The following is a 17,239-nucleotide window of genomic DNA, read 5'->3' as shown; positions in this document are numbered from 1 at the left end:
TATATTTTTTATTATAAGATATCGTTAAATGCTGTTATGCCTATGTATTGTCAGAAATGTTAGCTCGTCATCTTCGTCTGATTGCAAATTTTTAAAAAGTGGCAAGGCAAGAAATTGTTCCTGTTTATTGAACTGGAACATCATAGGTTCAAACTCTTATCATAGCAAATAATTTTTTTTTTTACTTTCCCTTTTCAATGGTGTTTCGTACATCAGTAATCAGTTTAAAAGATTTTATTACTCTTTCTATTTTTGTTTTCATTTTTCATGTCTTTTCTCTTAAGTTTTTTTTCATATTGTTTTTTTTTTAATTTTTAGTTCAGATTAAACTTATCGTCCGTGTATTCCCAACGTGGTACATTTAGTTGTACCATGTGGTCGATAATGGAGGGTGTGTGTGAGGTTAATGTTTTCTCTGGGTCATCGTCTACCTGTTTCGTCCGTTGCCGTGTTTTCCACAAGTAAACAGATTCAACGCTTGTATTGATTGCGTAATGGCAGCCGGGTATCTCCTCGCAAAACCAATCATTTCGGGTAGAAAATAAAAGGGTGCGCGTGACTCGGAGTCGTGGGAGTCCAGCTGTGGCGACATCTACCGAAGCTGTGTGAGCAAAGGTGATTTTGTTGTTGTCATAGAAACCACGCTTAACTTGAATGCTGCTTCATGTTAACACTGAATGCCGACAAAGAATGACACCAAAAGGTTTGCGCTGTGTTGTTGGATTTCTGCTGCTTTATCCAGGTAAGCTATTGTGTCCATTGATGTGATTAATACCATTATTGGCATTCTATATTCAAGGAATATGTAGACTAGATTATGCATTTTTATTTGAAATCCTCAAAATTTTACTCCTCTTTCTTCTTATTCGTGCTCTTTATTGTCATATCTACTAGTGTCTGTATATATCTATTCCTTCCCTCTCTGTGTATCTATTTTCCTTTCTCTGTCTCTCTCCTGCCCTCTATAATGTTTTGTGCACTTTCTTATCCAGCCAGGTGTGCCTTACACCTGTAGTAAAAGAGACTGAAAGTTCCATAAAGCTACTGTTATAATATGTTTTCCTTGCATTTCTATCACTGATTTAAAGTTATTATCCATGCTCAAACACAAGTCTGCTACCAGTACAAATCTGCAATAAAAGGGCAGAAAAAATCCCCAAAACAACTGAATCGAAATATTTGTGTCCGTTTCATTTATTTTGCTATGACTTCTCAGTGAAGGTATTTCTCTCTTTCCACAAACCATTAGTCACAAATGTCTCCCTTCTAATGCTCTTCTACACAATAGTGCTTCAAGCTAATGTTAACCAAACAATGAAATTGCAAGTTTTTAAAACTCTCAGCACATCACATGATGGATAGCATGAAAATAAAGCTGAATTAAAAATTTAGACACAGGTTATTTTTAAATAGAATCGCATTGTCCTCTGTGCAACGGAATGCTTCGGCAAATAGCAATACATCATGTGGGCGACACTATGTATGGAATCGATGGAGCTTGAATATTAACCGTCGATGTCGGTGATACGGTCAGTGGGAGCACTGAAGTCTTTGTGAATGTGGGTGAGCGAGAGCGTGTGTGTAGGTGTGTGTGTGTAGGTGTGTGTGTGTGATAGAAAAGGGTGCGTGCAGTGCGTGCTCTCGTCTGTGGGTGTGTGTGTATGAGATCGTGTGAGTGAGTGAGGGAATAAGGAGGAAGAAAGATTAAAAAAATAAAACACGAAACAGTGAAGTCTGTACAGAGTCACCAGCAGTTTTAAGAGGGGAGGCCACTCGCATGAAGTAACGAGAAACGTTCCACTGCATTAACTCCCTTTAACGAAGCCTGTACTTGTCCACACAAAGCGTTTGTGGGCGACACACTGCAAGCGAACTGAAGCACAAGGCTGGTGAGGAGTGATTCATGGGTGCAGATGTACAGACACAGACTATGTTATCAACAGTCGACAGTTAAATATAATGAGTTCAGCTGTTGGCTTTTTCACCGCCGAGCTAGACCCGAGCAAGCAGCTATGCCTCTCCCCAGTGCGCATGTGCGTATTCAGGTGATGCACGCGTACAGGTTGTCTGGAAATCAACGTTTGAGAACCTTTCTTATTCGATATTAATAAAGACCACTTACACAATAAAAAATGTACCAGACACTTATCTTTGGATTATTTGGACAAAACAAACAAACAAAACAAAAACAGAAGTTTGTATGATGTTTTAATCAATTGCTTTTCCATCTGTCCAACACAAATAGAAAATCAACAAACGTACATCAGGACATTTTATTTGTACACAAACAAACAATAGATGGGCCACACATTGTGACCGTAGGATAGGCTACAATCGCCATCGTATCCAATTTCATCCTCCTCACTTTTGCAGTTTTAACCATGTCCTCAGAAATATGTTGGAGCATTGTTATCATGTGAAAGCAGCTTCACATGTTGTAAATTTGTATTTTTATCGCCCACTCCGCGGGAACCGTCGTTAAAGTTTTCGATTGTTTCTTCTTCCTCTTGCGGACAAACAGGAAGTTTCGTCCCAGGCAGTACTATTAATATTTTTATTGAACGGGTAGAAATCAATAATGTTGGGAAGATAATGAGCTGATAAATATCAGTGTTACTAGTGTTTCACGAGTGCTATTAAGGTTAAGGTCTGCTTTGGCATTGATCTTGGCGACTGTCCTTCCCTACATGAGTGCAAATAGCAAATCGTGGTTCTCTGCCCAATCATTGTCAAAAATAAATAACACAAACACAGACCTCAACCCTAATATCAAAACTGACTTATGTGTCAAGCAAACGATGAAAGAAAAAACAAGGAATATTAGCTCTTCAGAAAAGGAATAATATTAATAAAGGGTTCCATGAAGAAAAATTTCTTTATAATATCAACCTTTAACATTCACTCTCAAAATCGCACGCTTAACCTGCTACCCCAACAACAATCAACCAGGGCAACATACACAACCACCAAACTTTTAACCGAAAAGTTGTCACAATCAGTAAATTTTCCCCAGAGTACGATGTCAACCCAGGACTTTGCTATTCTCAGTGGAATATTTGACCACTGCTCTGACACGGTGGAGTCATGTTACAGTCCTCCTGTACTACTAAAACACGATAAGGGCCATAATGGTTGGTGCTCCTGTCGTTATTCCACCCCTACCCTCTAGTTTTGTGCTTTTGTGAGCTTTAGGCTGTTATGGTGCTAGTTCAGGTCCTGATTGGAACTGTGGCTGGAACATTTACCTCTTGACTGAGAAGATGTACAATAAAGAGGACTTCTCGGGAACCTCGCAAAGAAGATAAAGACAGTTCCACCTTCCATATGGTTGGATGTAAGCGCGATTTGTATCTCTCGCTCACTGACCCCTAGATGATGATGATGATGATGATGATGATGATGATGATGATGATGATGATGATGATGATGATGATGATGATGATGATGATGATGATGATGATGATGATGATGATGATGATGATGATGGGCGTACAAAATGTACATCTGCGTTCCTTGATGTGTAAAGCTGGACTACCGGTCGGTTCCTTTCCCTAGACATCACATTTTATTAGTCATGAGCCTTAATGATCGCCGTGGTGGCAGAAAATCGAAAAGCTCATACAAGCCTTGACTTTTATATGCTAATTCAAATGCTGCGGGGGTTTCTTGGGGCAGCCGTAAGATGAGGACCGGGAGAGGAATAGGATGAGAATAACATTTGCGGTGCAATACGGTCTTTGTTCCGTGGCATGTGAGTTCTCGGAAAATGTTGCCCTACATGACAAGGCCATACAGTACAGAGCAAAGTATAATACTAAAAATACTTATCAAAAAGATTACATGAAAAGAAGCAGAATCAAGAAAAGATCGCAAAAGCGAATATCGAACGAAAAAAGTAATAATATAAATAAATATGTAATTAATTATGTCTGAACAATTAAGCCAAAATTTATTGTAAAGAAATATATATGATACTCTTGCACGACAATAATTGTTTGTCTCTGCATGTGTAAAAACTGCAAAAGAATCACAGTGTATCTAGTCCAAAAGGACGTGAAGGAGTCATTATATCCGTGTATATCAACAGACTTTAAATAAAATATCTACACAGGCATTTGTGAATATATGAAAACGTTTTCCTATAGCCAGAAGCAGTAATATGACTAAGAAAACAAGTTTGAGAAGCCCTCTGCAAATTATCAGAAGCTTACTGTGAGGGTTAGCTCAACCATATGGCATTGTAATTAATCAGCACGAGAGTGTATACATTAACAGAAGAATTAATGTTGAATTTAAGTAGTGTGTTGAAACAAAAGTAAACAGCTTGGCACTTCTAAGAAACCATTTAAGAAGGCTATTTAAAGATTGAAGACAGAAGAAAAAGAATTAAGGAACGAAGAAAAAAGAAAGATAACAGATACGACACGGATCCAACCCGCTCTACATGTTCCCGCGTACGTACACAACATCACCGAGAGAGAGAAAATAAAAAAATATAGAAAAAAGTTATCCACAAATACTGAATAGTAAATGAAAACATGTAAAAAAAATCTGCTAAAGTGTAGATGGATTTTGTGACGCAGTGTCAGATTGCAGTTTGTATTTGTTTTTGAAAACATTTGAATCTCATGATAAAGTGGAGGCTGCTAAGCTCGGCTTCATGCAGAAGCCCGCCATCTGCCATGGTCTTCAGTCATCGATCTGCGACTCGTGCCTTCCAATCCTGCGTCCTGTTTATTGTTCACTGCGAGTTTTAATGGTCTGCATGGAGATGATGTGGTAACGATTCAGCTCCCAGCCAATCAAAACTTGTGATTAGTGTGGCCATTATGGTTTGAGGATGAAGGCAAAATCCCGGCTGCGAGTTCGGACAAAGCTAAAGCCCAGGAATCGAAAAGGGCGGTAATCACGCACAGGTACAGGGGTCGCCACAGCAACAGTGACGCGACTGTGATGGAGTATCGCGTCGTCATGTGACCAGAAGCAGACGCCACCCAACAGCTTGATGCAGCTGGACACACAGAAGGTTGGACACAAAATCAACATGGATGTCCTGACTTTTAAGTTCATCTTCTTCCTGTTGTACTTGAGGACAGGTAAATACTTCACTGGAGTTTTGTTTACATGGCTTTGTTTTTGTCTTTGTACTTTTTACATTTGTCTTGTATTTGTTCTTTCTAGTTTTAGCTTCTTTCCTTCTATGTCTTCTACTTTCTTTTTCTCCGTGAATTCCTAGAACATGTTTCTAACAGTTCATATTTTAGCTTCTAGGTGTAGACCTTACATGAAAAACATTGTAACTTTTGTTTAATAGAAGAAATTGTGGCTTAAGAAAGTCAAAAAGACATTTTGTTGTGATAAAAAAAAATCGAGCGAGATGATACGGTCAAAATCACTGATTCGACTAGATGGTAGCATGGGGTAGTCAAATTGGATAGAGATAAAAACACAATATGTTTGTTTGAACCTGTTGAGATGAGTCGCTGTGTATGTCCCTTTTTGTTTAAAAACGATGGTTGATGTAGGGAATTAATGGTAGAAATTTTAATTTGAGAGAGTAATTTCTTTGTTTAAGGTAAATTGCTGAAAGTAGATTACTGGTTTGGTGTGTGTGTGAGGGGGTTGAATGCTTTTCTAAGTGAAGTCTCTATTTTAAAGACTAGTAATTTTCTGTCAAGATTTTGTTATATTATTTTATTTCTTTTGGCTATCCACTTTGTGTTCTTGGGCTGTCGGTGGGTAGATCGTACCGAGCTACAGGAAGGGGAGAGGTAGGAGTGGAGTTAGTTAGTTATGCCCTTCGCCCCTCCTGGTGCATAGGCCATCGACGACCGCCCTCCAACGCCTCCTGTCCTGGGCTACCGTCACCAGCTGACCCCATCCAAATCCGGTGAGCTTGGTGTCGGCGGCGAGGTCCCGTCTCCAGGTGTTTCTCGGCCTTCCTCGCTTTCTCTTTCCCTGGGGGTTCCACGTCAGCGACTGTCTTGTGACGTTGGATGTTGGTTTCCTTAGGGTGTGTCCTAGCCAACCCCATCTTCTCCGCAGGATTTCCTCCTCTATGGGCTGTTGTTTCGTTCTCTGCCACAGGTCGGTGTTGCTTATCCTCTCTGGCCAGTGAATTCTGAGGATTCTGCGCAGGCACTGGTTGACAAACGTTTGGATCTTCTTCGTTGTGCCCTTGGTCGTCCTCCATGTTTCTGCTCCGTATAGTAGGACTGACTTGACGTTGGAGTTAAAGAGACGGATCTTTGTCGTGTAGCCTATGCTCCCGGAGCTCCAGACCTTTCCAAGCTTTATGAAAGCGCCTCTTGCCTTGTTAATTCTTGTCTTTACATCCGCGTCTGTCCCTCCCTGTTTGTCCACCACACTCCCGAGGTAGGTAAAGGTGTCGACTTCTTCTAGCGGCTCCCCATCCAACCTGATTGGCTCTTCGCAGTCAGTGTTGACCTTCAGGATCTTGGTCTTGCCCTTATGGATGTGTAGCCCCACTTGTGCCGAGGCTGACTGGATCTCTGATGTCTTTTCTTGCATCTGTCGGTGGCTGTGGGACAGGAGTGCCAGATCGTCTGCAAAGTCAAGGTCGTCTAGTTGGTTCCACAGAGTCCACTGGATTCCGTTTCGCCTTTCATTGGTGGCTTGCTTCATCACCCAGTCGATTGCGATCAGGAACAGCAACGGTGAAAGCAGGCAGCCTTGCCTGACCCCTGTCCTCACCTCGAAGCTTCTTGTTAGCTGTCTTTCATGCACTACTCGGCACGTCATTCCCTCATATGAGTTGCGGATCAGGTTGACGATCTTCCTCGGGATGCCATAGTGTCTCAGCAGTTTCCACAGCGTCTCTCGGTCCACACTGTCGAATGCCTTCTCGTAGTCCACGAAATTGACGTAGAGAGGCGAGTTTCCACTCTATAGACTGTTCTACGATGATCCGCAGTGTTGCTATCTGGTCTGTGCACGATCGGTCTTGTCTGAAGCCTGCTGCTGCTCTCGAAGTATCTGGTCCACTGGGCCCTTCAGTCTCTCCAGTATGACTCTGTTGAAGACCTTGCCAGGCACGGACAAAAGAGTGATGCCTCTGTAGTTTCTCGCATCGGCTGAGGTCCCCCTTCTTGGGATCTTTATGAGATGTCCTTCTTTCCAGTCTGCCGGGACCTGTTCCTCTTTCCAAACCCTCTCAAACAGTCTGTGCAACATGTTGACGGATAGGTCAGGATCGGCTTTCAGTGCTCTGCTGGTATCTCGTCTGGTCCTGGGGCTTTACCTATTCTTCAGTTGTGTTATGGCTCTTCTGATCTCGGTTTTGGTTGGCTTGTTGCAGTTGATCGGTAGGTCTCTCGCTGCTTCTTCGATGTCTGGTGGATTTACTGGTGGTGGTCGGTTGAGCAATTCCTCAAAGTGTTCGGCCCATCTGTTCAGCTGCTGGTCTGTTCCCATCAGTGTGTTGCCGTCTCTGCCCTTGACTGGTCGCTCTGAATGTCTAATCTTTCCTGTCAGCTTTTTGGTCGTATCGTACAGTCTCTTCATGTTCCTACTTGCTGCTGCCTCTTCTGCTTCTGTTGCTAGCTCCTCTATGTGGTTCTTCTTGTCTTGTTTGATGCTCCGCTTCACTTCGGCATTCGCTGTGCTATACTCTTTCTGCGCTATTGCCTTCTCCGATCTAGTTCTACTGTTGTTGATTTCAGTTTTCTTTCTCTTTCTTTCGAGGATCTTCTTCTGTGTTTCTGGTGTGATCCATTCTTTCTGTTTTGGTTTCCTTCTTCCAAGGACTTCCTCGCATGCTGTATTGAAAGACTCTCTGATGTTGTTCCACTGGTCTCGATATTTGGGGGTGTCTCTTCGTCAAGTAGTTCTTGGAGTGCTTGAAATCTGTTGTGGACTGCTGTCTTGTATTCTTCTTTCATCTTGGGGTCTTTCAGGTAGTTCACGTTGTATCTTGCTTTTCTTCTTTCGTGGTCTGTCCAGTTCTTCTTCAGCTTTAGTTTAAGCTTTGCTGTCACAAGGTGGTGGTCGGACGCCACATCTGCTCCTCTCTTGACCCTGACATCCATCAACGATCTTCTGAACTTTTTTGCGATGCATATGTGGTCTATTTGGTTCTCTGTCACGTGGTCTGGTGAAACCCATGTTGCTCGGTGGATCTTCTTGTGTGGGAACACGCTTCCACCAATCACGTAGTTGTTCATGGCACAGATGTCAGCAAACAGCTCCCCGTTGTCGTTCATGTCTCCTAGACCGTGCTTCCCCATCACTTCTTCATATCCTGTATTGTCTGCTCCAATCTTAGCATTGAAGTCTCCATGAGGATATTGATGTCTCTGTCACTCAGTCTGTTCAGGATGCTCTGCAATTCGTCGTAGAAGTGCTCCTTGGCGTCTTCACTGCTGTCGTTGGTTGGGGCATAGCACAGGATCACATTCATCTTTAGTCTCTTCTTCTTTGTAGAGAAGGACGCTGTGATGAATCGGGGACCTCTTGCCTCCCAGCCAATAAGCGCCTTCTGTGCTTCCTTCTCCAGCATGAACGCTACGCCCTCTGTGTGTGGTGCGCCGTCTTCCTCATGCCCCGAGAAGAGGATCAGCTCGCCTGTTGCCAATCGCTGTTGTCCTGACTGCGTCCACCTAGTTTCACAAAGTCCGAGGAGTGACAGTTTGTAGTCTCGCATTTCTGCTGCTATCTGGGCTGCCTTTCCTGCCTCGAACATAGTTCGCACGTTCACGTGCCCATGGAAAGTGTTTTCCTGGTCGATAGAAGGGTGGTCGGTGTTGTAGCTTCCGAAGATCGGCTTTCACCGCAACACGTCATACTCCCTCTAGGTGAAGGCCCTTCCTCTTCCAGGACTGTTGGCCATTGTTTTGCTGTTGTCGATGTTTTTGTAGCAAGGGTTTGTTTTACGGGGTGGGGGTGCTAGCCCCACGCCCAACCCTCCTCCTTTTTCAGCCGGGCTTGGGACCGTCCTTGGCGGAGTTTAGGAGTGGAGACTGTGTATATATTCTTGTGAAGTGGACCTCTTAAGGAGGACTGCATCTCCGGAAGTGAATGACCATTGGATATTTGACTGGAGAGGGAACTGTTAGGGTTTTTGGATTGGTGTTAATTAAGGAGTTAAGATTTCTTTTGATTGTTTTTAACGTATAATATTCTAATTATTTATGGTTGACAGCTTTTTCAATTTATACTTATCTTTAAATTCAATGGTTGTTGTGTTATATTATTATTTGGTCTGAATATAGAGTGCAGGTGACATCCATCAATCGGTCAAATTCATGGCTGCGCTGTGGATGTATGTAAGTTATATTCCAAGCTCTCCCATTGGTTGAGTCCATGGCAACGTAGCTGTGACACATCCCGACCTACGTGGTGTAGACGTCTCGGTGCATGATGATGTTGGTAGGCGGACATATCGAGAGCAGAATAGACAGTAGTATGATCCGACTTTCAGGGTTAACCGAGACAGACAAAAATACTACAAGTCTTACAAGGTTTATAACAATCATATGCTGATGATCCGCAGCTGTACCGCTCCATTCCACCGGAAGTCTCAGTCTGCTACCAGCACCATAGAAGCCTGTATCAGTGATATCAAAGACATGATGGTGACAAACCATAATAAAACGGAAGTCCTTCTATGTTCAAGAAGAAAAAAATCCATCTTTATTCTTTTGTCCACCAAATGACATCAAGGTGGGCGAAACCCACATCACCATTGTGTCCTCCATCAGGAATCTGAAATTCATTGTCACTGCAGACTTGACTCTTGCTAAACAAGTTACATCTGTCTGTCAGTCTGTCTATTATGATAGACAAGTTACATCTGTATGTTTGTATGTCTATTATAAACACCGTAAGATCAGCGCCATCCGTCACATTCTCCGTTCGCTTCCATAACTCTTGTCCGTGTTTGTTCTTTTTCGGCTTGATTACTGCAACTCATTGCTTGCCAGCTGCCCCTCACACCTCATCCACAATGACACCAAAATCCAGAAAGTACAGAACTCTGCTGCATGTCTGGTGATCAGAGCCAGGACATGGAACCATGCCACTCCTTTCCCTTGCTTTCCGCACCGGCTACTGTCACAGATGGTGTCAGAGATAACAGTCCTCACAGTGATGTTGGCTGAGCCCACCTGCTGAATGACTAATCGGGATTATTTTTTTTACATAGTAGAACAAGAAAGGGAGGAAGAAAGTTCAAATTAACTGTTGTGGGTCAGCGCCTCACTTCCGAGGACACACGGCGTGAAGGACCGGGAGAGGGGCCATGAGTGTTTGGGTCTGGCTAATGCCCGGACTAATGGGCCTGGATGAAGTGTTTTTGTGTTGTTTTGTTTTTTTTAGAGGTTAGTTTATCGGTTTCTAGAGCACATGACCCAGGAAGACGACGTCTGACCCCCAAAACCAGCGTTTGATATGTTGAGAAGTGGATGAGGTCGCTCGTCGCCAGAGACAGTGACAATCAGTGTATAACCTCTGACCCCAAGTAGAGACGACAGTTGTGTTTTGTTTGTGTCATTGTTTTTACCTTTAAGTTGTAAGTGTGTATGATATATATATAGATATTTATGGAACATTAGTCCCAAGTGACTGTTGATACAGTGAAAGCAGTGTTGTGTCAAACTTTACATTCAATATTTCTTACGTTTAATATCAAGAAATGAACTTTCTCTCAGGAGAGTTTAGAATTAGAGATTATTAATAATTAATCATAATATATATGAGATAGTAGTAAAGATTAATTGTTTGCTAGGGAATTATTTTTAACGTTTTAATGTATTTTATTAGTTTATGAAATATATACGGGCCTACCAAAAAGGTAGATTTGTTTTCAATAGAAAAGAATTCGCAAATGTCCCGCCTTTGTGGGAGTGCGAGTGTCTGTGACAGATTCCCATCCGTTCTGGCATCCAATACAAACTGTCTGTGCTGTATTTCAATTTCTTTACTGGCTCCTGCCCTGATTATTTCTCCCAACTGCTCTTCCCTTACATCCCAGCTACACAACTCCGCCCCCCGTCTGATGATCGTCGTCTTACTCTTCCTGTCACCACAACAACAACACATGGACACAGGATGTTTAGGTATTGGCAGCGAAACAGTAGAACTCTCTCCCTTTCCATACCCGCCACCTACCCGCTATTGAATCCTTTAAATGTGACTGAAAACACGCCTCTTCCGTAAACATGACTCATAACACTAGTTCACAAAATACTCTTCTTCATAAATTAGATAGCTTCATAGTAGTTAAACCGATAAAATTTAATTACAGTAATTAGTGTAAACATGATGTGCACACAATCAGTCGGCATCACCGAGCAGTAACATTTATGACCTTCTGTAGCAGTAATTAATTAGCAGTTAATAAATAATTGATCCTCTTCTTGCTGTATGGGTGGTGTCGAGTCCACATTATTACTCCACGAATGGCAATGAACGCAATGGACACTCTCTTGACATCGACAGTATTTTCAAATAAAGATTTTTTTTCTCGCCAACGTGTCGAACCGCGAGAGACTTCACATGAGCCCTCGTTTCGCGCTAACAAAAACTGTTTTAAGTGTAGGTTGGTTGTTTTCAGTGACAGAAGCATGCAGCACTTCAACTGATGGGTTCTCCAGTACAACAGACTCAACCACTCTGTGTATATCAGAGACAACTTCGACAACGACCTCTACTACAGAATCGACCACAGTAGCAAGTCCAGCTACCGAAACGTCAACAACCGATGCGACAACAAGTGCTACGTCAACAACCGACATGACAACTATTGCTTCGTCAACATCTTCGACAACAATTGATAAGTCATCTACATCATCAGTCAGTCAAACGTCACCCACAGTAGGGACTGCGACTACAATGTCTAGTAACAGTCCATCCTCCGCTTCCTCTACACAGTCGTCTCCCACAGTAGGCTCAACTACCACGTCTCTGAACACGAACACTACAATGACAGGTGAGCATCTCACTTTCTAGATGGTTCTACACAGCATAAACATAGCAAGCAAAAGACTCATATTGTCACCCGGCTTTGTCGTGATTATGTCTTTGTTTAGTGACAACATGTTCGTGCTTGTCAACAACCTATATGACAACAAGTGTAACGTCAACAACAGACATGACAACAAGTGTTACGTCAACAACAGACATGACAACAAGTGTTACGTCAACAACTGACATGACAACAAGTGTTACGTCAACAACCGACATAACAAAACATGTGTTTTGTTATGAATTGTGTATCCAGTAACAACACCAAATACATCAGCGGTCGCAACCTCTTCCACTCTTAGAAGTTCAACATTGTCGGACTCAGCTACATCTCCGACAGCTACATCTACTGCAGCACCTACATCATCAGTCAGTCAAACGTCACCCACAGTAGGGACTGCGACTACAATGTCTAGTAAGAGTCCATCCTCCGCTTCCTCTATACAGTCGTCTCCTACAGTAGGCTCAACTACCACGTCTCTCAACCTGAACACTACGATGACAGGTGAGCATCTCACTTTCTAGATGGTTCTACACAGCAAAAGACTCATATTGTCACCGGCTTTGTCGTGATTATGTCTTTGTTTAGTGACTACATGTTCGTGTTTGGGCATGGATGTGTCTCAAAGCACTTGTGTGTCAATAGTATTTAGTTTGTTTTGTGTCCGTGAGACAGACACAGACAAGTGATGTATTTACAAAAGTTAAACAATTCAGAAGGGTGATCATTTTCTACTTTCAGAAACACAGAACAGCACTTCACAAGACAGCTCTTCGGAAAAACAAACTGGACACCTGCCTCTCACTTGCTTCATGCTGCTGTTTCTAAAATGCTTCATCTGAAGAACTACAAAACTTTATTTGTTTTACTTGTTACAAGACATGTAGACGGGGGAGGGTAGTTTAGACTGGGGTGCGTATGTCATGCTTATTATTCTCTGTCTCTGTTTACAAATAAAGGTGGCCAAGGGACGAAGGCGCATGACCAGAAAAAAACCGGGCTCATTTTCCTTCATAGGAGAATTAAATAGATTGAGTCTGTTACAGTCACATGCATACCAGACATTACTATTTTTATCAATATTTACAATATTATTATTCGTGACATTTGTTGCTGGTTGTCAGCAATGACCATTGAATCCTCATCTATGACGTCATACTGAAATGACTGAGCAGTACATATCTTCGTCCACACCTCCATCAGTCCGTCCATCATTCAGCCTCGTCCTTATCTGTGTGTTTGACTTTGTCACCATCATCGTTTGATTCTTTCAGCTTTAATCTCACTTTTTAACGTTTTATTTTTTCGGAACTTCACGTTAGTTTTTACCTGGTGTTAAATTAGCCTTATGTGTGACATTACAACAACATTGCAGCCTGGTCAAACATTTGATGAAATTTCCTTTTTAAAGATGGAGTACGGGGCTCCGGGCTCCGGTGCATAGGCGGTCTTAACTCGAGTTAAGACCGCCTATGCACCGGAGCCCGGGTGCTTTAACATTGCAAATGCTTAATTCCAGAAGCCTATGTGCATTGTTTAAGTTTCTGCTACTGTTTGCCTTGTTTGATAACCAGCTTCCTGTCACCGACTTTGTCTAAGAATGTTTTTGATAAAATATTAATGAAATTTCTACATGTGACCCTTTCCTAGGAATTTGGTTTTTTTTTCTTTTTGTATACGTCCTTTCTTTTCACTTGGTTTTCTCGTCTGCACAGCAAAAATATTTGACTTACAGTTAATAGTCTTTATTTGTTCACCTTTGTTATGTCTTTTCGTCTGTAGTTGTAAACATTTTTATTATTAAGCTACTGTTTATAATTAAGCACTTGATTCAGATTAATTACTTGACAAAGAGTTGTTAACTCTGCGTCTTTCAGAATGCAGTATTTTGATGTAAGGTTTTAAATGACTACTTTGTGATAATGTTAATATAAACTCAACAATAGTTCTGTAAGATCCAGTGTGTTTAATTGTTATTTATTAAATATTATTACATTAATAAATACTGGATACCAGTATTAAGTGAAGTCGAACAATTTAGTTTGATTGAAGTTGTGATATATTAAATATTTGTTTTAATAAAAATTCTATGATTATAAGTCTTATGATTGTTTAATTGCACTTAGAGTGTTGTTAATTAACACTACGTGTAATTACTTCTGTTATCTAACTTACTGGCTACACGTGACTAAGGGCTGAAAAACCAGCGATCGAATATTTTTGACTATTTATAAATATTAACCTCTAATAAAGACAGCTAACTGTGACACACCGTTTTAAAGAGCATTTTTTTATACATTTTCGTGGTTTGACTTTTAGGAATTATACGTTTGTTTTCTACTAAATTAAAATGAAAGATTGCAGCTCTATGGGACAGAGACAAATAGCGAAGTCAGGTCAAAAATTCGAAAGTTCTTTAAAAATTATTTCTACATTATATGCAAACATACATTGCCAAAACACATATTTACTTTTGAAACAGACATTATGATTTAAATATTACTTACTATTTTCTTATAATTCCCAGTCGTTGGAGTACAAATCCATGTCGAATTGAGTAACCCGTAAATACTGCCAAAATGGCGCTTAGTCAACTAAAACTTTCCTACTTTCAAAAGTAACAAAGTAACTGATTGACGTTTTCAGCTGTTAAAGGGAAGTAATCAATACTAGAACAAATCCTGAATGTACCAGGAGTTTTCTCCCTTTTGTATTTATTCATTTAAGCAATGCGCGATGTGTTCTACGACACTATCCTAGTAGGACAGCTTCACACCTTACCTGCGAGCTGATAGACCATCATTACAATTAGCTTTGGGATTATCTGCTGGATATAAGTTAATCTGTGTTCTTACCTTACCTTTTATTCTGTACTCAAGCAATTGTCAGAATTCTCTGTCAAATTTATCAAAATTATCAATCAAATTCATTATATCAAGCTGGCTTAACCTTCTTTGTCGCCTCAACCGTACCTACATCAGACACATTTTTAATAATACCTAATATCTATCACAGGATCATAAACAGCCACAGCTGAGGTAAGTAAGTTCAGCAGGATTCTCATGTTTACAGAAAAACTCAAACAATAAGGAAAGACCCTCTGTTGTTTTGCCAACACAACCACTTATTGTCTTCAGTTTAGAATCCGCCCCCTACAGAGGGGATAACATTTCGCAAGGTTTGTACCCGAGGCTATTTGGGGGTGGGCTGACAAATCACATCCGGGTATTTTTACGTCGAGGCTCAACCTGAAACCTTCTCTGGTCCCATTAAATACCGAGACCTAAGATTTCTTGACATTAATGACAGGAGGCAAGCGAAGGAGGGAGATGAATAAAAATGGTGTACATGTGGATGTGAAATTGTTGAACTGAGTTCATTTTTTTTTAATTAGTTTCTTTATCTTCACACTGCTAGGTGGAAACTAAGTTTAGTGTGATGCTCCTTAGCAAAAAAAAGTCGACTCCGAAAGCTAAATTTCTACTTGTTAAGGTTTGAACAGTGATAGAGAGAACAGCGTGTACACCATCATAATGTGATCAGAAAAGGTTTGGACAAGCTAGCAAACAAGCTGTCAGCGATTACAGTGACCAAACGGGTGTGTGGGAAAAAACTCTGTTTCGTGTATTTAGCGGGTGATGACAGTTTTCCTGCAAAGGCGATGGATTAATGAGCAGGTGAGCTGGCTGACTGCTAAGTCCATGGTTCTCTCTCTTCTCCAGTAGTGAATGAATGTCAAAACTCAATTAACCATGTTTATGTGGTAATTCCCACCCATACACCAAGCAGATGCTAAAAATCAAATTACTGCAGGTAAACATGTAAAGTACCCGACCTCGAACTTTACTGAGACAGCAACACTCACGGTGTAAATCAGGCTCAGCACGCCTCTTTTTTTTCTCCTAAACTAGTTACTCTGAGTCTTACATATATTCATCCCGTTATTCTACACATAGAGAGCGGTCTTCGTGCCCATACATCGTTACAATAATTTATTGTCACGAGAAGAACGATTTGAATCATGTTGTACAGGCCTGCTTAAATAACAGTTACTGGGGAAAAACAGAGTACCCTAGAGACTAGCTGTAACAGCGAACATTATCAAGAGTCTACAACCTACATATGGGGATAGACAAGCTTTTCATGAGAGTGGGCCACCAGTTCTGTGTCGCTCCATGCATGACCACCCGACTGAGACCGCCCTTTGTTGTTACAGCCATAGGACTTGCGAACACTTCAGTAACTGAATGACTCGCAATTATATACGGGTCTGAGCTTTTGTATACGGATATGTCTGGTGCGTGTGATGGTATTCTTGATTGTTTATATAGTGAGTATTTCTCCTTCTTGCCCTTGCGTGCTAGTATAAATACCTCCGGGATAAATGAAGGCTTATTGTAATAACTTAAAGGCTCGTAGAAGGATTCTAGTGTATCGCCGACTGATGATGATTCATGCTGATATAACTGAGGCATAGCACCTAGGGTTCATCCAACCTGTATTTTAAAAAGTTTGGAAGCATGAAGTTGCTGGAAACAAGCCGTTAGCAGACTACCCCCCGCCACCCCCCCCAAAAAAAAAAGGTAAGAATCATGGACCTCTCCTGTGTTTTGATTCTCCGTGTTTTGCTTTGCTTAGATGGTAAGCTTATACCGTCCAATGCAGACACTCACACACAGATGCATTCCTTACTTACATTTACTCTCATAAACAGGTGCAAAAAATCAGCACCAACACCCTGAAAGTCCCCCACGTAGACGTGTCTGTACGTGAAGTAACACCGACACCGTCTATGTCTCCAGACTGGTAACACGACTCCAACGGAACTGAAGCAACGGAGCTTAGCAATAAATTCTAAGCACCCCCTACCTGCGTTAATGCAAGTAAATAAACCATAAAAAAGAACTGTTATTGTGATACCAGAATGCACCGTATACTTCACGCCCTGTAATCCAGTCTTACACTCCAGGACCGGCTCCAGCTCCTTGGTTCTCAAAGCGTCCAGTGTCTTCTGTCTCACAGGCTGTCCTAGAAAAATTCTGTCTTGGGCCATCTTGAATTAAACACACTTCATATAAAGCATACTTACTCGATGTAAAATATACAAATTTATAATGCATTTTAAAAATTGATTTATTTGAGTGAACATAAGGAAATAATATTTTTATCTATTAGATTAAAAAAATGTAACATATGCAAGAATTCTCGTAATGTGTATTCTCTTTTACAAAACTGTTTGTACAGTGCTCACAACGC

At 41.3% G+C, this 17,239-nt stretch overlaps 1 protein-coding gene across 2 annotated transcripts; it reads left to right on the top strand.

Moving 5' to 3' along the window:
- Positions 1 to 576: 576 nt before the first annotated feature.
- LOC112572739 (cell wall protein DAN4-like) lies at positions 577 to 13,414 on the top strand. Of its 2 annotated transcripts, none has more exons than XM_025252575.1 (4): positions 577 to 742; positions 11,573 to 11,947; positions 12,239 to 12,487; positions 12,725 to 13,414. In XM_025252575.1, exons 1-4 carry the CDS (start codon positions 655 to 657, stop codon positions 12,823 to 12,825), a joined length of 813 nt encoding a protein of 270 aa, XP_025108360.1. In that variant the 5' UTR covers positions 577 to 654; the 3' UTR covers positions 12,826 to 13,414. The 2 variants fall into 2 exon arrangements, with proteins under 2 accessions (XP_025108360.1, XP_025108358.1); XM_025252573.1 differs by lacking the exon at positions 577 to 742 and adding an exon at positions 4,919 to 5,096.
- Positions 13,415 to 17,239: the final 3,825 nt, after the last annotated feature.

The sequence above is a fragment of the Pomacea canaliculata genome, linkage group LG9 (genome assembly GCF_003073045.1).
Source record: "Pomacea canaliculata isolate SZHN2017 linkage group LG9, ASM307304v1, whole genome shotgun sequence".
In the NCBI taxonomy this organism is placed as follows: Eukaryota; Metazoa; Mollusca; class Gastropoda; order Architaenioglossa; family Ampullariidae; genus Pomacea; species Pomacea canaliculata.
The sequence above is the reverse complement of the archived record's forward strand: the minus strand, read 5'-3'. Positions and strand labels throughout refer to the sequence as shown.

Coding starts and splice junctions, on each gene's coding strand:
- LOC112572739 (XM_025252573.1), top strand. CDS start 5,006: ATGCAGCTGGACACACAGAAGGTTGGACACAAAATCAACATGGATGTC. Junction 5,097..11,572: donor CCTGTTGTACTTGAGGACAG/GTAAATACTTCA, acceptor GGTTGTTTTCAG/TGACAGAAGCATGCAGCACT. Junction 12,488..12,724: donor CCTGAACACTACGATGACAG/GTGAGCATCTCA, acceptor TTCTACTTTCAG/AAACACAGAACAGCACTTCA.